The sequence below is a fragment of the Lingula anatina genome, chromosome 6 (assembly GCF_051362555.1).
Source record: "Lingula anatina isolate TDL-2025a chromosome 6, LinAna3.0, whole genome shotgun sequence".
Taxonomy (NCBI): domain Eukaryota; kingdom Metazoa; phylum Brachiopoda; class Lingulata; order Lingulida; family Lingulidae; genus Lingula; species Lingula anatina.
In genome coordinates, this window is record NC_141772.1 from 9283802 (window position 1) to 9305245 (window position 21444).

The window sequence follows — 21444 nt, forward strand, 5'->3', positions numbered from 1 at the left end:
GCAGCCACAAAGTCAACATGCTATTGTACAGGTATAATGTAAAAAAATGCTTTAAGCATAAAGTAATAAGTGCAAATATATTTATAAAAATATCTTTGATATTCACATCAGTCTGTTATATATGTATTTCAATAATTTATATAGTATTATAGATCTCAGTTTTGTGCATTTGTCAACAATGTTAGAATATAGTCATTGTACCAAATGTACTAGTATCAACAAAGACAATATAATTATGTACATCAACACCCCTTTGCAATATGTACTTTAGAGTCCTAAGTCTGGGGTAACTGAACTTTACACATTTTCATGAAATATTACCAAACAGTAAAGTAACACACAATTTTACTTAAAGAAACATCTGAATGACCGAATCTGACAAACTTTCTGCAGCTTCATCAAATGTAGAATAGTCACTGGATTCGGCAATCAATTTGAATTCAGCCCTCTTCAGTGTTTTGGGTCTTTGGAATTCCTTGAACAATACCAAAACTTTGGGTGAGACTACCAGCCCGTCCAACACAAAAGACTCTAAGGCATCGTCCTTAGGTAGAGCTGCAAGCAGTGCTTTTGCTGAAGCTTCATGAAATAACACGCTCTCTTTTTGTAAAAAATGGACAGAGATCTCTCTCAGAACCCGATTTTGTTTTATTATGTCTGTCAAATCAGACACAAAATCTGTGGTTCCACCACCGTATATTACATCCCATCCAGAAAACTCCAGGGAAACTAAAGTTCTATTGCGCTGGGCAACAGCCTCAAGGGCATGGCAAATGCCATTTTCTTCTCTGTTTTTTGAGGTGACATCTGGTGAACCATAAATTATGCCTCGACTTCGACCAAGGAAAGCTATCGATAATATTTGGATGCTTTTACTGTTTTTGATAAGGTCGCTTACTGCTAAAAAGAGCGTTTTAATCCTATTTCTTAAACCTGGAATGTTTTCCCAGCCAATCATTTCAAACCTGTTCAGGCGATGAGACTCACTGATAGCTGCAAGAGTTTCCACAATAGCATTCGTGATGCTATCGGGGATTTCTTCATCACTTTCTCCGTTTTTCCCTCCAAACCCCACAACAAGTGACTGTAGATCCCTGTTTTGTTCAACAAGTACCTTTATGGCCGAAAGCACGGGCGTAGCATTATGACCAAAACCCTCAATGCCATAGAGCTCAACTTGTCGAAAGAGAGGTGGGTGCTGTAATGGCAGCAGTAAAAAAGGCACATGAGATTCATCTAAACATTGCCTTCCTAAATCGAGTTTAAAACCCAACAGATGACTTTCTGGCGATAGCAATAAAGCTGAAAGCTCTTGCCAAGAACCCTCAGTCACAGTTATGTCTTTGTCAAAATTCATGCTAAGATAATCTAAAGTTTCCTTGGTTTTGCATAACCGGCAGAACTCTCTGAGATCTACCGTACAGTTTCTAAAGGTGACATCCAAACTCTTAATTGCCTCTGTCTCCAACATAAACGAACACAGCTCTGGCATAAAATCCCTACGGACTCGTTCCATCTTATAAGGCCATGGCAAACATGAACAGAAAAGCTTTTTCTCTTCTGTGTCTTCTCCGTTGAAACTGATGGAAAGCGTCTCAATTTTCTTTGCATTCTTTAAACATTCTAAGGTGACCTGCTTAAAATGACCCTTTAATTCAAGCGCCCTCACTGTGGACTGATTGTTCGAGAGGGTGTTAAACACGGGGCCTAAAATGCAATAGTCGAAAGGTGGAGTGCTGCACTCGTCACCCATTCCAACCGTATCGTCAAGTCTAGACAAACTTAGCTTTTGCGGCAAGACCATCAACAACCTTGGCACCTGATAACCCAAGCTCAAGTGTTTCCACGGACCTGCAGCCTGTAATAATTTGTCTCACTCTTTTAAAGTAAGACTTTTGTACACAGGCATAAGACAAGGTATCACAAACACCATCTGATTGGCCACAGATTACCTCAATTATTTTTGGAACCTGCTGAGGGTGCTTATCTTGATACTCAAGGACTTTTCGGAGGCCTTGCTCGAACTCGTAGCTCATATTTATGGGCAAAGGCAACACCTCCCAAAACGCACAAGAAAAACAATCCAGAAAGTTACATCTGTTGCATTCATAAAAACATTCAAAAATAGTCTGTAAGATACCAGCTTTCACCATGTACTGAAACAACCTATCTACATCGACAGTGTGCAAGAAATTCAGCCACTCAACGCTTTTCTTCTTCCCCGTTAATTTCTCATAAACAGATTTGGCCAATTTTACCCTGATAATTCGAATATACTTTTCACTCTCGATTGGCGCATCTATGGTCTGCACTGCCTGAGCAAGTGCATTGAACAATGGCTGGCTCTTTTCACCCATGAACCCTGCCACAAACCTGCTAAGAAGCCTGTTGGAGGGACCACTGGCACATCGAACAAATAAAGTGTCATTTGTGGCGGACTGTAATGACACATACCATGCACAGAGTGCTTCTTGGAAAGTGCGATGCAAAAACGAGCAAGTTGTATATTCAAACGTTTTTAAATAGCTTCTTCTCTTCTTCATGAACCCTAGTTCAATAAAATGAACATTGTGGTAACCCCTACGGATGTCTGTCACTGAAAATGACATCGTGTCATCATTACAGAGACCGTCATAAGCTAATTTCCCAAGTTTCCGTAAATGAGGTAACACTTGTTCTGGGATGTTTTCATCAGTCATTTCTATTTTGTTACGTTCACAATATCTTTTAATAATGTAAACAATTATTTCCCAATACAATCTGGTGATTGTATTAGGAAGAGACCTTTGATGAACTGACCATACCAAGCAAAGCAAAACTAAATTCAAAGGGTTGCAGGATATTTCAGACACATTTCGTTGTTCTGACAATTCTTGCAGCAATTTTTGCCCAGATTTTCGGTCGTCTTGGAAGTGTTTTAAGACATAGGCATCTCTGCTGGTTTCTGAAAACCCGTTGATGGTATAAAATGCGTCACACGCCTTAAGATCTTCAATACATTCATACGGCCGAGATGTAATCATGACGGTGCTTTTTCGCAATAATTTGGAATGCACAATTTTGTCGACGTCAAAATAGAGCGTGTCGGACTTTTTGTGTTCGGGGAGTTCATCATAAGCATCAAAAATAAACAAAACATGTTCTTGATGCTTTGCTAGCTCTTCCAACACTTCCTTATAATCGATGGTTTGCGTGTAGCCCAGTTGCATCAACAGGTCTTCTGGAAGTAACTGATCAAAACATGTCTCGACAAAAGAATTTCTCATATTTTTGCATTCTAACAAGAACACTAGTTCAAACTGGGGGTATAGACCTCGCGCCCAATCATATGCAATTTTGTGACAATACAAGGATTTCCCTACACCGGGTTCCCCCTCCACTCTTATACGACAAGGCTGCCTCCCAGAGCTTTCTTTAGCAAACATATTACTAGTTACAGTGAGATCTTCTTCTCGCTCTCCAGAAGGACCGGAACTATATTTTCTCTTGATTTCTAAATCTGTATACACTTCATAAAACTGAAACTTGAACTCATCCAGCCAAGGAAGAGGTTGAATATCTGTAAAAAGATCCAGGTAGAGATCCTTCAGGATTTCGGCTACTTTGGCCCACCACAGAGGGCGACTGGTATGGACAGGGGGACAGGTGCTCGTGTGTGCACTGGGTTCATAGGGTTGGCCATTGATGGGTGATTTTGATGCATCTGTAGGTCCTGAAAATTAACAAGACATTTTCAACCCGCATATAAAAAAAATAAAACTGCTATCCAACAGAAAAAAGCATAATAGCTAGGTAATAAATCTGAACTATTTTACGTTTAGGCCAATATAAACACACTAAACCTGCATCTTAATTTTTACGTATACTTAAAAAATTTCTGTGTGTATCAATGTTGTATTGTCGACCTTCTTTTCACACCAGCCCACCAGTCAACAAGGTGTGTTAGATTTCCAGTTTCCTTTTGTTTTATGATATGATACTGAAGATAAGATATTAAGGTCGGTTTTTAGGCTACAATAGACTTGCTGTGCAAGGGGCCGCATGATACGTCTGACATAAGATGAAAAGGTAGACACATTGAAAAAGATGCTAATCTTGAAACACGGGTTCATTTGTATAATGACATGACTGTTGATAAAATTAAAAGCCGGGAATGCAATTTAAGCTCTAACATATATATTGCGCATATGCTATCTGCTTGATAGTTAATTTTTAGTTACGCAATTGAACCCTGCTGTTGTTTAAAATTCAGTTCGATCTTTAAATTAACCCTAGCCTGAGCACGAAATATCAGTTTTTCAATAAATGTGTTTCTTCTTGATGTGCTTACTTTGAAATGAAAATAATTTTATATCTCTTTTAAATTTCCAGGTGTAGTAAATACATTAGTAAATTCTGTAAATGTATATCTACAACATTACGGAATTATGAAAAAACGTAGAATAATAATAATCATTTTACGGCAAAAGGTTGGTGTAAAAAAATAAAGTGTTTTACCTTTCACTACCACCAGTATTTCCTCCACTCTAGTCGCGAGCTCTAAGATTTGTTCTGATTGTTTTTGGACCGTCATTGCCAGATTCTCTCCCTGCTGGTGGAGCTTCTCCAACATGATCTTGGCTTCCTGGTCTTGCTTGTACCAATCTCGGATCACATTAAGATATGTCTCCTCATTTTCAGTCAATGGATCTGTCTCTAGAGAGAGGATCTTGCTTTGCCAGTGCGGGCCGCCGAGGCGAAGTATAGCCTGCTGTATTACTGGAAAGTAAGTGTTGAACGAAGTCTCCGGAAGTTTTGAGCTCTCCACGTGCGCGTACAAATGGTTCCTGCACCACTTCAGTCTTGCCAAGTCGTCAGCTACTGCTGTGTCAAATGCCTTGGGGAGCTGGTCCCAGCCGTTGGCTGGCGGAGAAAGATTGCACACATTTCTCAACAAAATAAAAAGAAGAGTAATGTTAAAGTCCTTTGACTGTCCAAATGTATTTGTGGCCGGGTACAGTTTTGTCCACTGGGGCTTTGTTAATACACGCTTCGTATGAAGTCTCAACAAATGGCATTTATATTTGAAGAGTATCACTGGGAGGGTCACTGGAGGGTGAATTTTATCAAAAACCTCTCTTACTGCCTCGGTCCCGCAGTCCAGCAATAGTCTACACATCAGAATAAAATGCCTTCTTTCTTCGCCACATGAATCCATGATACGTACGTCACTCTCTCCCTGAAAAGATTTGCAACGTTATGGCATAAATGCGTTTAGGGTCAATTAACAGAAGATTTTATAAAAATATTGGAATTCTCTATGCATATGGCAATTCGAGTCAATAATCTATGCTAGTGCATATATGCGCATGCATAAATGAAAGTGCAAGTGCACGTCCTCTCTGACAGGCTGTTGGGCACAGTTCAAGCGCTCTCAACATTTTACTGAATATCACTTAAAATTTGTTGAGGGCAACTGTTTAGAGCCTTTTAATATACCATCCATTTGATCTTGTAGGGCCAAATGAGAATAATTTAAAGCACCAAAACCGGTTTTAGAACGAGCGAGAAGAATTTATAGGGCTTAGTTTTGGTGGTAGAAAACATAAAATTGGACAAAAGTTTAAACACTTAACCTGAGTTTCATTCCCTTTATTACAAATATGTTGATTTATACTATTTCAAGGCTACAAATTTAGGTCTATTTTAAAATTTCCTCAACAAATTAAGTAAGGCCTACTTTCAGCCGCGATTAGAAAAATCAGAGTTGCTTACATCAACATTTCTAAACGTCCCAATAAAGAGAAAACGTGGCAGGCAACATACAAAAACGGACAAGAAAAAGTTTAACAGAGGTCACGACGGCAGTTGATAGATAGGCCTACATTATGTAGAAAGAAGTGGAGAGGTTTGGTCCATGGAGTGTGCCGACAATCTTTAATATACGGAGGATCGGGATGATGATGATGATAGATATTATTTTGATGACTTTTAGATGCAGAAAACATAAATTTGGACTCACCTCTCAAGTTTATTTTTTAAGGTTCGACGCTTTCTTGGCACTGGGGATATGGTAACTTAACAGAACTATGTGACCAATTTTTTAACTTCGTAGGTAGCCTACTTATTCATAAATTGACGAGGGACCAACTTGCCCCGGGGTCCAACTTGCCCGGTCTCCCCAACATGTAGGCTACTAACTACCTGTAAGGGGACTCCATCTAGGCCTATTAATTAGTTGCTAGCCTAGCTTCAAAGTTTTGTCAAAATATTCTAGGCCCTACATGTTCAGTGTAGCCTATTAAATTTCAAATAACTTACGTTTCATGTTCGCGTAAAGCCTCTTCTTTCATAAAGACAACAATATACACAGTTGCTACCCCTGGTAGCTACAGTAGCTACATATGAACGTGTAGGCTACGTGTAGGCCCCTACATGTATAGGCCCTATAGCCTATTCTGAAGATGCTCGGCCTACTGGATACCCAGCTCTGCTTCTCTGCTTTTTGTAGTAGGCCTAGGCCTCCCAGACGGACGGTTGTAGATCAGCATAAAGCTGATAAGATTTGACTCATCTCCTCAGCCGTTTTCTGTTTTATTTGTTTACTTATTTACTTTTTACTGTAAAAAGTAGCACTAACAGGCCTACGCCCCCGAAGGTAGCCTACGCATAAAATTATCAAATAAAATACAGCATGCAACGTACAAGGACACAGCCTAACGGAATTTTACTTTTTTTTCGAGTACATAAACGTTATCGTACATGTATATCTGTTTGAACAAACGGAACAAACACTCGTGTCCTATTTTCTACTACGTACACTGTACATGTAGTCCTACATGTAGGCCTATTACTGGTACGCTTACTTGGCTACATGTAGGCCTACATGCCTACATGTACAGTACCCAAAAGGGTGCCTACCTGTATTCAAACTGAGATCTTACTAAATATATTGGTCTACTTGTACCGGTACAAGACATACAGAGAAAGGGGGATAATATGTTCAATATTTTACTAACTCACAGACCTTGAATTAAAAAAGTTGGTTTGTCAAAACGGGTCAGATATTCATGATTAATACGTGTAATGCGAACTGAGCAGGGAGCACAAGTCTCGCGAGACTCTCCGATATGTATGATGTAAACAGCCGCCATTTCCAAGAGAGTAGAAACTTACAATCCTTCTAGGGTTGCAGTTAATATCATGTTTCTGGCTTCCTGAAGCTTAGAGTATCTCTATACTGATATCCAGAAGATTTGATGGTGAGTTTCAAGTCTTCCTTATATGCACGATTACTTTAAAAGGGCATTTGATATTTCAAAACTAACCGCAATTCTTGCATTCACTTCACGAACCAAGAAATGCTTGTACAGAATTAGCGAATGACAATCAAATATTCAATGGAGGAATACATTAATTTACACCGTCAAGTTTATAAGTTATTTGATTGACTAAAATCCATGTATACTTGTTTATAATATATTCTTTAAGTTACATTTTAGTGCCCATAAGATAATGTCCCCATGATAACACTTACAGCAAGAACTGGGAGGTGACCGAGCGACCCATGATGAAGTCTTAGCTGTCTGACACTATAACACCCATCTAGCTGGTTGTCAACTGTAGTCTGTGTGTTGTACATATCTGTGTTTGCCAACAGTTCAGTACACGATGTTCCAGTTGGATGACACAGATGACTTGGACTATAGCTTGGAGGAAGGGGTAAATATGTAAAATGTCATGGCATAATGTTTAAAACGTGACGTTAAATTAAATAAATTTGAACTCTGTGACTTGACTTTATCTGCCAGAAATGTGTGTCATTTGTTTGCTACTAAAACAATTTGACTTATTAAAGTTATTTACAAAGAATGATGAGATAATTGTTTTAAAAGGCAGTCACATCTCTGTGATGGTTGAATATATATTTACTAGAATTTTACTACTCTAATTGTTTTCACAACTGATATCAGCTAGTTTTATTAAACAGATATCATAAATGTGTTTATTAGTTCAGTTGATTTTTAAATATGACCATTTACATGATACACCACATATTGTAGAGAAAACATTATCTTAGTATACTGTGATATATGTTCTCGATATTTTGAAGGACTTCCTCAGTGCTGCCTTCAGCACAACCAAACCAGCTGTGCAGAATAAAAAGAGAAGTAGTTTTGAGCTTGGCTATGAGGATGGCGATGACTCCGGACCAAAGAAAGCTAGATGTACAGAAAGTAATGGAAGAGGTAGTAAGAAAATCATGATAATTTGATACACAGTTGGTTTAAATAAAAGAGAAATACTGAGTGTGGTGTGCATTCCTTGGCGTTGTGTTGAAAATTGTTGATCTTATAGTTATCATTTGTATCATTTGTAGTATTTTTCAATTTTGTAATGTCTAAGCTCCTCTCGTAATCTGCATGCTCCTTTTACCCTGGCATTCCTGTGCTTTTGTTAGTAGTCTGAGTGCATGTGCAATTAGACAACATAGCATGGGCCTTTGTGAAAAATATAGACAAATTATTTTTTTAAAAATAATGGAAATAATGATGATATTCTCTATATATATATTAAGCTGGGCTCACGCTATAGCGAATCGCATAATTTCAGAAATGCGAAAACAAAATGTAATATTAACTCTTGAGTGTTCTTTGATTCTTTGTAGTAACTGACCCTACATCATGTGACCAGGGACCTCACACCAGGGGTCAGCACCGTCCAGGACTAGAGGCTGCTCCCAGTGACCAGAGAATTCAAACTGACCAGCTGCAAGCTATGAACACAACCACAAAGAAAAAGTTCACATTTAAATCTCCCAGAGGGATTCGACAGAGTTTTAGTTCTAACTCTGCGACTGTTCCTTCCAACTCTGGACTGAGTGAAAGAATGCCATTGCCTTCCATAGTTACAGACTTTGATGAAAGCACTGACCACAATGGATCAGCAAAGTTAACAGGGTCTGGAACCCATGGAGAATATACAAAAGATAGGAACACAAGTGAAGCCCATGGCTTTTCTGTAGACAGCTTGACAGCAGAGGAGATAGCAGTGTCATGTGACCTGGACCAGTGGTCAGATGATGACTGGTCATGTGACAGGAACTTGAAGAAGAGTGGTATTCTGGGTAATGAAGATGACCCAAGCGGCAGCTGCAGTGGAAAGAAGTCGGTGCTGCCTTCTATAGAAAAGAAAGTTTCTGAAAATGTTAGAACAGCTGGTGAATTGGGAAACAGGCAGTCTGATAATTTTCTGTGTGGTATTAAATCTGATGACAGTAAGGACTGTAAATTTTCAGCGTCATCTGAAACTAACAGATATTCTTTAGGGAAGAACACAGTGGTAAATTCCATTCATGAATCATTGTCTGCGAATAAAGAAAGTTTGGATTCATCATCATTTAATGGCGTATCACCACAGACAGTGCCGCACTGTTCTGGCGGGTTAAGATCTCGGACAGTAACACCATCTACCAGTAAGTCAGATACTAAACCGCCGTTCAAAAATGCACTGGGTTCACAAACATTAGAGACACCCACATGTAATAATAAATCATCAACAGTTCAGTCATCAGGTAATGGTTTGAGACCACAGACAGTTGCTCCCTCTAGCAGCATGCTTAGACCGCAGACAGTGGAGACATCTGGTGACCCGTCCACTCCACAGAGAGTAATGCCATCTATCAAAAAGTTGGGATCAGAGGGCCATACGCTGCGGGGTGAAGTGCAAGCATCTTCAAAAAAGAAGAGAAAGTTTCCAGGCCCAGCTGGGCTTCTGCCAAAGTTGGTTAGTAGAGCTTTGTCAGTTAGGGTGCACGTTTTATTTATTTATTTATTTATTTATTTATTTATTTATTTATTTATTTATTTATTTATTTTTCTTGCAAAGTATTTTTGAAAACATTTTAAAAGTAGTGGTACAATTTTTTAGGATTGATAATCTTACATATTTTATTATTTGATATTTGCTGCTCAACTTGTTCCATAAATTTTTTTGTCTGAGCATTTTAGTCTTGAAACTACTGGTAAGTAGACCACTAACTGCAGAGAAAAATGAAGTTGGTCATATTTGTTTTTGCATTTGGCATAAGTATTGTTTTTTGGTTATTCTATTTCAGACTACGGAAGCAGGTCTGTCTGATACCAGGCTTCCAAGTCCGCATGTGCCCACTGTGGTTGCTAAGGAGAACAAAGTAATGAACTCTGCTACAACTATTGTTTCTTTAAATCAACAGCTATAATCAAAATTATTTCCATTTTATTTTGGCATCTCTCAAAACACCTATAGATGGAGAACGATTCCAAGTGTTTGACGTATTGAATAGAAATGCTTCACACACACAAACACTAACACACGGGTGGACATTTGCTCAAATTTTGAAGCATTTAAATATGTATTTGACTTAAGACAGAAGACTTGATGGGCTGATGAGATAGTTATAATCATTCCCCCCTTAATCAGCAGAGCATCTTGATTAATGTCAGGTAGTTTTACTGCCAAGAGTCTATTGTAAAATTAAATATTTGACTGACATACCAGTCATATGTGTTTAAATTAGTGTTTTTGTTTCCCTTGTAAAATCCATGCACTGTATGATTATGTTCTTGTCTCTTTTGCAGACGCCCCTATTTCCCTGCAGCCAGAGTTCACAGGAAGTGTTTGGTGGCGCCACCTGGAGGGCTATGCTGCTTGAAGTGGGCGAGGCTGACTACACCGCCATTGCTGCAAAATATAGTCTTGCAAATATTGTCAGGAAAGTAAGTTGTTTGAGTTCAGGCAAGCTTTTCCTCAATCAGCAACTGGGGTTATACAGACACATCCTTATTGATAGCAAAATTTCTCAAATTCCAAATGTGAAGTGATTAATTGAATTATATTTATTTATTTATTTATTTATTTATTTATTTATTTATTATTATTATTATTATTATTTTTTTTTTTTTTTGGTTGGGGGGGAGTACTCCAGAGCAAATTTCTATTATACTATTACTCATTTTTGAAACACACATTAATATGAGTTTAATATCAGTTCTGGAAAAACCTAATCACAAATTAGTATTCTTAGCTGCTTATGAGAGGCAATTTCACATATTGGACAAGGGGTTTAATGGTTGTTATGTAAAATGGCTATAACTTTTTATGTACAGACACAGATGTGTCTGTACATATAGCCATCATCTGCGTCTGTCGTCGCCGTCGTCGCCGTCGCCATGCACTTTTACCGATAACACGATAAGTGGAAAACTGTTTTTTCTTTTGGCTTGAAACTTACAGAACTAATGAATATTCATAATACGCAGGTCAAGTTCGAAAATCAGCATGATCGGGTCACTTATAGGGAATTTATGCTGTTTTTATGTACAGACACAGATGTGTCTGTACATATAGCCATCATCTGCGTCTGTCGTCGCCGTTGTCGCTGTCGTCGCCGTCGCCGTCGCCGTGCACTTTTACCGATAACACGATAAGTGGAAAACCATTTTACCTTTTGACTTGAAACTTGCAGAACTGATGAATATTCATAATACGCAGGTCAAGTTCGAAAATCAGCATGATCGGGTCACTTTTAGGGAATTTATGCAGTTTTTTCACTTTTTTCAGCATATATGCAGCACCGATAACACGATAAGTGGAAAACCATTTTACCTTTTGACTTGAAACTTACAGAACTGATGAATATTCATAATACGCAGGTCAAGTTCGAAAATCAGCATGATCGGGTCACTTTTAGGGAATTTATGCTGTTTTTTCACTTTTTTCAGCATATATGCAGCACCGATAACACGATAAGTGGAAAACCATTTTACCTTTTGACTTGAAACTTACAGAACTGATGAATATTCATAATACGCAGGTCAAGTTCGAAAATCAGCATGATTGGGCTATTTTTAGGGAATTTATGCTGTTTTTTCACTATTTTCAATATAAATGCAACACTGATAACACAATATAAGAAAAACGGATTGGCCAATTGTAATTATACTCACAGGAGTGGTCAATCTTACTAAAACGCAGGTTGAGTTCGAAAATCAGCATAATCGGGCCATTATTTTAGAAGTTATACTGTTTTTTTCACATTTCCTCAGATTCAATTCTTAAGCATGTTAACAGTCTCATTATTGAACTAATAAGATGCCTAAAAGTGTTTGTTTGATATTTCCTGCATCTTTACAACATTGTTAGTTGATTATGTAAAAAACATGGTAAACTTGTTATCATGTATTGTGTAATAAAGTGTCAAAAATGGAAATAAACTCATATCATTGCAGTTTGTCAGATTCAATCATCCACTATGTTCAGAATCTCAGAATGGAGGAAATTGGACATTTAACACTGTTCTATTGATACTTTTCCCATCTCATCAATTTTTTTAGTTGGTCATATAAAAATGGCAGTAAAATGTTTATATTGTTTTATGTTAAAAAAGTGTTAAAAATGGAAATAAACCCATTTCAGAACAGTGCTGTCTTGTTTACATTTTGGCATTTTCAAGGCGTGACTTTGAAGTTCCATGGGCCTGAAGACCTTTGCTAGTCACATTTTCTGAATATCTGTGATACAAATATTTTATAATTAAAAATTGATGGTCATTAAGCTGTTAAACATTATGTAATATTGCATCAAAATTTGAAGAAACCCCTATTTTGGGCACTGCTTCCATGATGACCATTTAAGGAAAATCATGTCACTTACTGTTCTCAAACTTACAGGAAAGAAACATGGGACTAAAATACAGCTTCAGTAGGCAATGCAGGCTGTTTGGTTTGGTTTGGTTTTTTTTTTTTTTTTTTTTTTTTTTTTTTTTTTTTTTTTTGGCAGTTAAACAGTTTTTTGTGAAAATTTAATTTTTCACATATTGGCATTTTCAAGGTGTGACTTTAAAGTTCCATGATCTTGAAGACTTTTGCTTGTCACATTTTCTGAATGTCCATGTTACTAATATTTTATTAATAACATTTGATTGTCATTATGCTGTTAAACATTATTTAATGTTGTATCAAAATTTGAAGAAACCCCTATTTTGGGCACTGCTCCTATGATGACCATTTAAGGGAAATTATGTCACTTACTGTTCTCAAACTTATAGGAAAGAAATATGGGACTAAAATACAGCTTCAATAGGCAACGCATACTGTTTGGTAAATTTCTCTGGCAGTTTTTTGTGAAAATTTAATTTTTCACTTATTTGCATCTTTATTTTCTGTTCTTTGTCTGTACATTTGACAGCTTTGCTGCCTTGTTCATAATTTTGGTTAAAAAAAAACATTTTGTTATTCTAATTTCAAATTTTCCAAAAGTAAACTCTCAAAGGTTACTCGTAATCACATAAAAAATTGAATTTGTAAGAATTATGTCTTGAGGCTAATTTTAAATATTGTAAAGAAACCTCGTGAGATATGTCTTATATATTGTTTGTCTTAATTGTCTCAGGCCAGCCAGAAGCTGTTACCAGATGGTAAAGTGCCTGTGGTGTGTGCTGTCATAGAGTCTATACAAGCAAGAGAGGCAGAGGCTAGTCTACAGCTTAGGGACCCCTCTGGTAAAAATAGTACACAATATATTCAGAAATGATTTGTTTTCATTGTTACACTGCTTATTATTGTTAATGAGAAGAGATCTTTCGGTGAAGTTTGTGTAACAGTGGTGAATGGTACTTAACTTTGCTCAGCGCCGCAGCATTTGAGTGCATTCAAGTTTTTGAAATCATTTTTATTTATTCATTTCTTTATTTCTGTTATTTTTTATGTATTATTATAATTTTTTTTAAGGGGGGGTGGGGTGGTAGTTTGGGTAATGTATTTTTCTGAACGAAGTCACCATTTATGTGTGTCTGTGTGTAAACATACCTGTAGAGTATAGGAATCAGTGTCACTAGTGTTAACATACAATCTTGTACCACAGGCACCATCCAGGGCACAGTGCACAGACAGCTGGTGAAGGAATACGGCACTCGGCTCCAGCTGGGCTCTGTGCTGGTATTGCGACAGGTGAGACAGCACGTCTACTACAATCTTCATACACTGAGGCTTCAGACACCCTTTCCTTAAAGGGCCTATTTCAAAATATGTCTTAAAGCAAAAGCCACTTATAGTGAAGACTGCTGTAGATTTTAAGCAATCTAAGTTGTTAAAAGGATTTTAAAGATTATTCTGACAATCATTTTGTGGCAGTTCAGAAATATACACCATTCATAGTCATTAGTAATATGTTCTTATACCAATGTTGCAAAGTTGACTTGCCATAGTTGGCTATCTGTTTAAAGCTGTCTTGATCTATGGCTAGGGTTCTGGCATACCAGATGAATTCCTTATTGGGGCCTCAGTCTAAGAGCCAAATTGAAGATTTTATAAAAGGGAAAATATAGTTTTCTATTGTGTGGTGGCACACAAAACTGCTGTATCTGCTCACATTTCTCACAGCTCAGCTTGATCAGCGTTTCCAGGCTTTGTTAAAGTCTTTTTATCCCACTAGCCTTTGGGGATACCAGGGTTTATTATCTAGAATCCAAACCAAAACTGTGGCCAATAACTGCACAAATTCACATAGTTTTACTGGCCAGATTTTAATTGTACTGAGGTCAGTGCTCCATGGCTGTCTTTAGCATTTGGTAAAGTGCCAGTATTAGGGTCACAGGCTGTAAACTTTGCTATCTTCAGTCTCTTCGGTCTGTTTTTCATTATACCTATCTTGACATGGGTCATTCTTCAAGATGAGAGTCAGACAGTGCAAGTGAAAAATAATTTCCTGACACAGTTTTCGTACAGAAAAAAAAAAAAAAGAAGAAATGGATCAGGAACCTTTCTGTACCAAGATGTGTTTCCAGATAATGGTAGAAATTGGTGATGGTATCAAACATGTCAGCTTAAGGTATTTTTTATAACATGCTCTGTGGGAGTTTGGGAAGTCTTTAAAAGGGAATTATTGTCTTTCAATGTGGAGAAGTTGCTGATCCATGAAAGTATCACATCTCCAAAATCCCCCAGACATATTATTGTTGTGTCAGTGGATACATAACTGAAACCAAGTTGATCTAATTAAACATTTAAAGTGTCATAGCATCTTCACTTTTTGTCTGAAATTGATGTTTTAAAAGCAGAAAAGAAAATGGTTTTGTGGCATTTACAGTAATTACTTGATCTTTACAGTGCATTAAAGTTATTAAATTTTCAGATACATTATTTTAGAATAATAAAAATATATTTCTGTGTAGCATCTGTGGTGCTTTTTCTGTATAATATAGAACTAACTATAAGGTAGCCGGCTTTTCAGTTTTGTGGCTACCAGTCAGGGGGAGTTTTCTAATTTAAAGAATATATGAGAAACTATGAACTGTAAAAGTACTGTTAAATTCACAATTTTCCCATTGAAAAGGTAGAGTCATTGCCATATATTAGTGCTAGAACATCTGCGTTTAATCATTGACAATTCATTATTGTTCTTATTATCCTAACTGTAGCTGATCAAACCAGACAGTACACTTGAAATCAAAGTCGGTTCCCTAAGTCCTTGTTTTCTTTGGTGAGGTTAAGTAAGGTCTTAAATGGATTTTTCTTTTCATTCCCAGAGCTGCTGTCACTTTCTGTTCAGAGAGCTGTCTTATTGTGTTGACTAATGATTGCTAAGTTCTCATCCACAGAGTGTGCTAGAAAAAAAAACTCTGTAAACATGTAATGGTTTTTGGAAAAAAAAAAGGAATTGCCTCTGTATTCTGAAGTGTTGTTCGCTTTGCTTCTTCTGCCCCCTCGCTACAGATAAGATATTGATAAGAAGTCTTGGTAATTGGGATGGGAATTCTAAAGGTCTGGGACTAATATCATTTGATAACTCGTAAACAATATGTAAAACATGGCATTCTATAAACAACAACAGTATTAGCTGGCTAAGATAATAGGATTTGGAATAGATTTTGATGAACGTTTAATTGCAATCAAGCTGATGTGTACACAGCTTATAAGGGGGATATTTAGGGTTGTGGAGGAGCAAGGGTGTCTGTAGTTAAATCCTATTCATTTTGACCACTTTGAATACACTGTATTCAAACATTAACATTGAACAGTATTTATTGGATGGTGCATCCCAGAGATTTGGGTTATTTCTCCCAAGTGACTAGATTAAGGACTTTGGCATTACTGAACCTAATATCACATAAGCAGTTGTGGACTTACAAGCAATATAAAGCAACATGTAGGGCAGATAGTGGTTATTATGAGAGTGACTGAAAGTCTGATTGCACAAAGTTAAACAATTATTACACTGAGTTCTGTTTATTATCTTTACTCTTTAGACACATTTGTATCAGGAACAGTTGTATAAAATGAACATTCAGAAACAGTGTTCCACTTTTCTTTTATCGGAGCATGTCAGTATGTTTTTTGACTCATCAGTTGATATTGATTGAAGCAATGTTTTTGATTATCAAGAAGCTCAAGAAATGCTCTTCTTTGATTTCTTATTTTACAATATGTGCAGTAGATTTAAAAAACATTCTCAACAATGCTTCATTTTGTGGGGAAAAAAAACAGCTAGACTGGCTTTTTAAATACCCCTGCAAAAATTTGTCTCATTTAACATTCACTTACAATTCTCAGTCTATTCTAGAACATTTGGTGTATTTTTTGTACAGGTCTAATGTTCTTCTGTAATGAATGAAATAGTTCGAGAACTGTTTTTGGGGAAGTCCTTCAGAATGTTCTAGAACAGGTTAAGAACATTGGTTATTAAAAGAGAAAAATATTATGATCTAGGACAGATTGAGAACCAAAAGTGAGCATTAAATGAACAAATTTTCACAGGGGAAGAAACAAAATAGTTGTTATATTTTTGTTGTCACTTCCAGGTGGGAGTGTTCAGCCCCTCAGCCAGGAACCACTACTTAAACATCACCCCCAATAACCTGGTGAAGATCTACAGTGGCGGCAGCGGTGGGACAGGGGAAGGAACAGACATTGGTGGTGGCAGCGGTGGGACAGGGGAAGGAACAGACACCGGTGGTGGTGGTGGTGGTAGTGGTGGTGAAAGTGGCAATAGGATCAAACCGATTACTGTAGCCTGTGACCAGAGTCTGAAGGACATTGTGCAGTCAGGATTAAGTGTCCCTAGTGTGAGAAAGGTGGTACATGGAGCAGCACCAAGAGGTGTGGGTCAGGTATCTACTCAGAGTAACCCTGCTCAAGGGGCACCTGTTACTAGAATTGGACTTGGTCAACAGAGGCAGACTAATGACTGGTCAAAAAGTAATGGTCAACTGTCCAGAACACATCAGATAACCACTGGTCAAGGTTCGCCAGCCTTAAATAGGCAGTCACCATCTTCAAACATGCAAAGCAGACTAAGGCAGAGCAATAACTGGAGGACTAGAGTGTCTTTGACTCCAGGAACAACTAGCAATATCCAATCTCCTACCACAAACTTATCATCACTCCAGGCGCCATCCATTGCATCAGCACATGTTGGACAAAAACAAAATCCTGCACCATCAAATGTGCAGGGCAGCCAGTTTAAAACTGTCAGAACTTTTCAATCAGTTGATCCCAATTTGACCTCTGCTACAAATAAATCAGAGACGATGCCAGTGAACAGATCCTTGCCTGGTTTTGGTGCCAAAATGAATCAGGTGGCCAGTGCGCTGCCTGCGCAGAACACTCCCCCTGGACCAAGACAGCCCTTGCAGGGGACCACACTGAAGACATCTAGTGGTGGGAAATTTACCTTTAAAAAGACCGCAGGAGGCACAGGGAGTCCTGGGGGAACTAACTTGTCACCTGGGTCGCTTCAGGGCCAATCTGTGTTTAGTGACAGTCAGAACTTGTCACCTTCATTGGTTCAGAGCCAAAAGACTGCGTGCAATAAAGGGGATTCGTTTTCTAACAAGATGGCTGCCAGCAAGGTTGTGGGAGTGCCCTGTGGTAAACCAGTTGGACAGAAGACGGCCGAAGATTTATGGATGGAGGATGGTGAGGCTATTTAATTAGATTTTTTTTACATGACCCCATTCAGGTAGACTAATAGAGTCTTTTCCACGGTCACGTGACTTCCGCTAAATTATCCGTGGGAACGCGAGATTTTGCGGGATTTGAAGTTTCAGGGGGAAAGTGTGGAGTGTACACGACGGACGCCATATCGAGGAGTGCTCATTTCAATCTGAATTTTCAAAGTTTCGTAACATGTTAACACCTGATTTTTTTCGAAAACACATTCATGGGAGCAGTTGGATTAGAAATTTAGCAGAAGTGCCTGATGACTTTTCAATGAAAGAACTAAAAACATACCTCATCGACAGCAAAGATAGGACATTCGGTACTTTTGTAGTATACCCCCCACCCTGTAACTTCCTGAAACCTTCATTTTTCAAACATTTTTTTACAGTGTCTTTTGCACCTATGTCAAAGCTGTTGAAATAAAATGTTTTTGTAATTACCTGTGGTCTTTTTATTAGTTTTAATCACGTTTAATCCACCCCATCGAAATACAATGTGAAAATTTACAATGTAACCGCAGCTTGCTGCGTTTTCGTTGGCTAACTCTACCTTATTTTATGTGAACATAGGATTGATACATTGTATACTTGGATTTCCTCTGTGAAATTATTATGAGCTACTTGTCCACATAAAATTACCTTAGGGTTAGCCAACGAAAATGCGGCAAGTTATTGACTGCGGGTGTAAATTGAAGATTCTAACTTTGTATTTCAATGGGCTGGATTAAACGTGATTAACACCAATAAAAAATCCACAGGTAATTACAAAAGCATTTTATTTCAACAGCTTTGACATGGATAAACAATAAAATGTAAAAAACTGTTTGAAAAGTGAAAGTTACAGAAAGTTACAGGGTGAGGGGGGGGGGGTATACTACAAAAGTACCGAAGGCCCCTTCTACTCTTTCCCCCTGAGAAACAGTCCCGCACAAAATGGCGCGAACTGCGCATGCTCACGATTTCGTGGAAAAGACTCTATTGTACTAGTTGGGTTAATCCAACTCTACAGAGGATTCTCGCTAAATGCCATTAGTGGAATCAGCTTAATATTTGTCTGACATGCCTCTTCCAGCAGCTATAGGGTAATTAACCCAGATAGAATTATTCTCTAGCTACTTCAGGAGGCTTGTCATTCAGTCAACCCAGTTGCATTAAGCGAGAGACCTCTCAGAGTTGGACCACTCCAACTATTACAACGTGTCTATCTGAATGCTCCCTATGACTGAATATTTTTAGTCATCCAATAGATATGAATGAAGAATACGGATATAATCAGATACGGAAACTTACTTTAGCAGCTGACCGAAGTTGCACAATCTACCTGAGACCTTTCACTAGTTAAATGACCTGCATGGATTGGTCACCTTATGGGGTACTGAAGACTATTCATTACCTGGGGAAAGGTCTCAGGTTGGGACCTCAACGTTAATGTATGTTTCAGTATGAGAGTTATTCATAAGCCTAGTTTGAAGTATATGTTAATGTGGATTAAGATTCAAATACTATTTGGAAAATGCAATTTGAACATACATTTGACCAACTGCAAGAAATTTGTTTCAGAAAAGTGAGACCTTAAATACATATATCGGTCTTACTTTTCTGAAACGAATTTCTTGCATTTGGTCAAATGTATGTTCAAATTGCATTTTCCAAATTATTATTATTATTGTCTGACTGGTAGAACGACAATTTCAGCTTGTCTGTTGCCACCTCCTTTGATACAGACTGGTATTGTAGAAAAAAAAATGGAAAAAGAAATCCTTTTACTTCCTCACAGGAATGCTTTTAACTCATCACTTGATGATGCAATTGCTGAATAAGGTTATGCTTGTAACCATTCTACAGTCACATTCTCTTTGTGTAAAGGGAATTTTGTTGAAATACAGAAGATTGCGTGCAATTTTGAGATAAGATTTTCATGTTGAAGTGGGAATGTTTGGGAATCTTACAGTGCTGTGATTGCATGTAAGATTACAACGCCAGGGATCTGACTTATGCCATTCCACTGCTTAATCAATACTTTACTGTGATTCTTACAATCTAAACACTGATGCCAATTAAAAAAAAAAATAATAATCGGATATTGCATTCAGTTTTGACAGTTTTTGTATGCCATTGAAAGTAATCAAGAGTAATATCATCTCTGCTGATAACCCAGTTTAATTCAGCCCTTGACTACATTCAGGTTTTAGCATAGATTTACCTGATCGGATCTGACCCGCGTTGATTTTTTCATAAATGTGATCCACTATAGATAAAAGATGTTTTCAATATCCAGCACATTTCTTTTCAGGAGGCATAGAATATAATTCTCTTTTCAGACAAATTGGATGGGCTGCCTTTATGAAGTAACAAACTTGATATGCCATGTTGTTTCAGTTTTCATTTTATTTTTCTTTTCAGACAACTTGGATGAATTGTTGTGTGGGCTAGGTGATGACAACTTCTGATTCTCCAGACTGACATATCCTGTGTCATCGTGTTGATGCCATTCCTGTTAAACAGAGATTAATTGTTGTCCAACGCTTCTTCATATCCTGAAATAACCTGTATTGAAAATGTTGACAGAATGAGAGAAAAGCATGCAGTATCGACGCCTTCATTTCAGTTTCCAGAAACTGTATCACAAATAGAGGAAGTACAATACGATGCTACTATCTTTTTACACGGTGATAGGATAATTGACCAGCATTCTATGTGCCTGCGTCAGTAGTTATGAAGTGCCATAGATCTTTGACCTGAGGGGGATGACCTTTTGAAGGTGTGCCTATAATTAAATGGTGTTTTTTTAGTGCGAATGCTATCGGAACTTCTCACTTATTCCTATAAACGTCTGTTAAATGGTCAGCAGCAGGCAAGATATTGAAAAAGGTGAAGGAGTGTTAATAAATTCCTCCCGTGTTTGAAAATAAATGGTGCAATTTGACACTTGTTCCTGAGGGTGTTAGCGTGATTCTTTTCTTCTCTTGGAATCTGTCTAGGCTATTAGAAATATTGGAGAATTGAAAATATTTTGAAATTAAGTAGTTAGGCTCATGTGCCCGAAAAGATAAGACTGCAAAGTTGATCGTTTGCATGATGAGCATTTGAACTGGAACTTTCTTGAAACATGCATCAATTGGTGTGTGCATGGGGATGCCATGTAAAATCTCAGCAACGTAGAAAACTTATCTTGTCATTACTCTACACCAGAGAGCATCTGGCTTCCGAATTTCTGTGCAAAATTTCTCACAGTACAGGCACATGCAAAATCTGCCAGAGACATAATGTGTGAATATATTCCTGATGCCCTGATGGAGGGTATCTTGTAAACTGAGACTAGTGTACCAGTTAGGGAGATAGCTCTCGTGTTCAAGGCCTGTAAGGTGAGGCTCACACCTTAATTTCAAACAGGTGCTTTAGTCGGGTGCTGGATCAGTGGTTGAAAGATTACTGAAAATGAAAACGATTGGTTTTCAAAAACGTACATACAGTACAGATCTAGATAT

The 21444-nt window shown here is 37.8% G+C and overlaps 2 protein-coding genes across 4 annotated transcripts; one reads left to right on the forward strand and one right to left on the reverse strand.

The window, feature by feature from the left end:
- Positions 1–1764: 1764 nt before the first annotated feature.
- Positions 1765–6872, reverse strand: LOC106172572 (NACHT, LRR and PYD domains-containing protein 3). Its single transcript, XM_087015450.1, has 3 exons — positions 6301–6872; positions 4498–5218; positions 1765–3712 (listed from the first exon to the last, which is right to left on the reverse strand). Exons 2-3 carry the CDS (start codon positions 5195–5197, stop codon positions 1773–1775), a joined length of 2640 nt encoding a protein of 879 aa, XP_086871576.1. The 5' UTR covers positions 5198–5218; positions 6301–6872; the 3' UTR covers positions 1765–1772.
- Positions 6873–7084: 212 nt separating this feature from the next.
- LOC106172553 (uncharacterized) lies at positions 7085–20890 on the forward strand. 3 transcript variants are annotated; one of them, XM_087015447.1, is made up of 10 exons: positions 7085–7241; positions 7519–7701; positions 8093–8228; positions 8648–9765; positions 10097–10171; positions 10599–10736; positions 13411–13519; positions 13882–13967; positions 16817–17933; positions 20360–20890. In XM_087015447.1, exons 2-10 carry the CDS (start codon positions 7651–7653, stop codon positions 20404–20406), a joined length of 2877 nt encoding a protein of 958 aa, XP_086871573.1. In that variant the 5' UTR covers positions 7085–7241; positions 7519–7650; the 3' UTR covers positions 20407–20890. The 3 variants fall into 3 exon arrangements, with proteins under 3 accessions (XP_086871573.1, XP_086871575.1, XP_086871574.1); XM_087015449.1 differs by having other exon boundaries at positions 7102–7241; positions 7471–7701; XM_087015448.1 differs by having other exon boundaries at positions 7108–7241; positions 7482–7701.
- Positions 20891–21444: the final 554 nt, after the last annotated feature.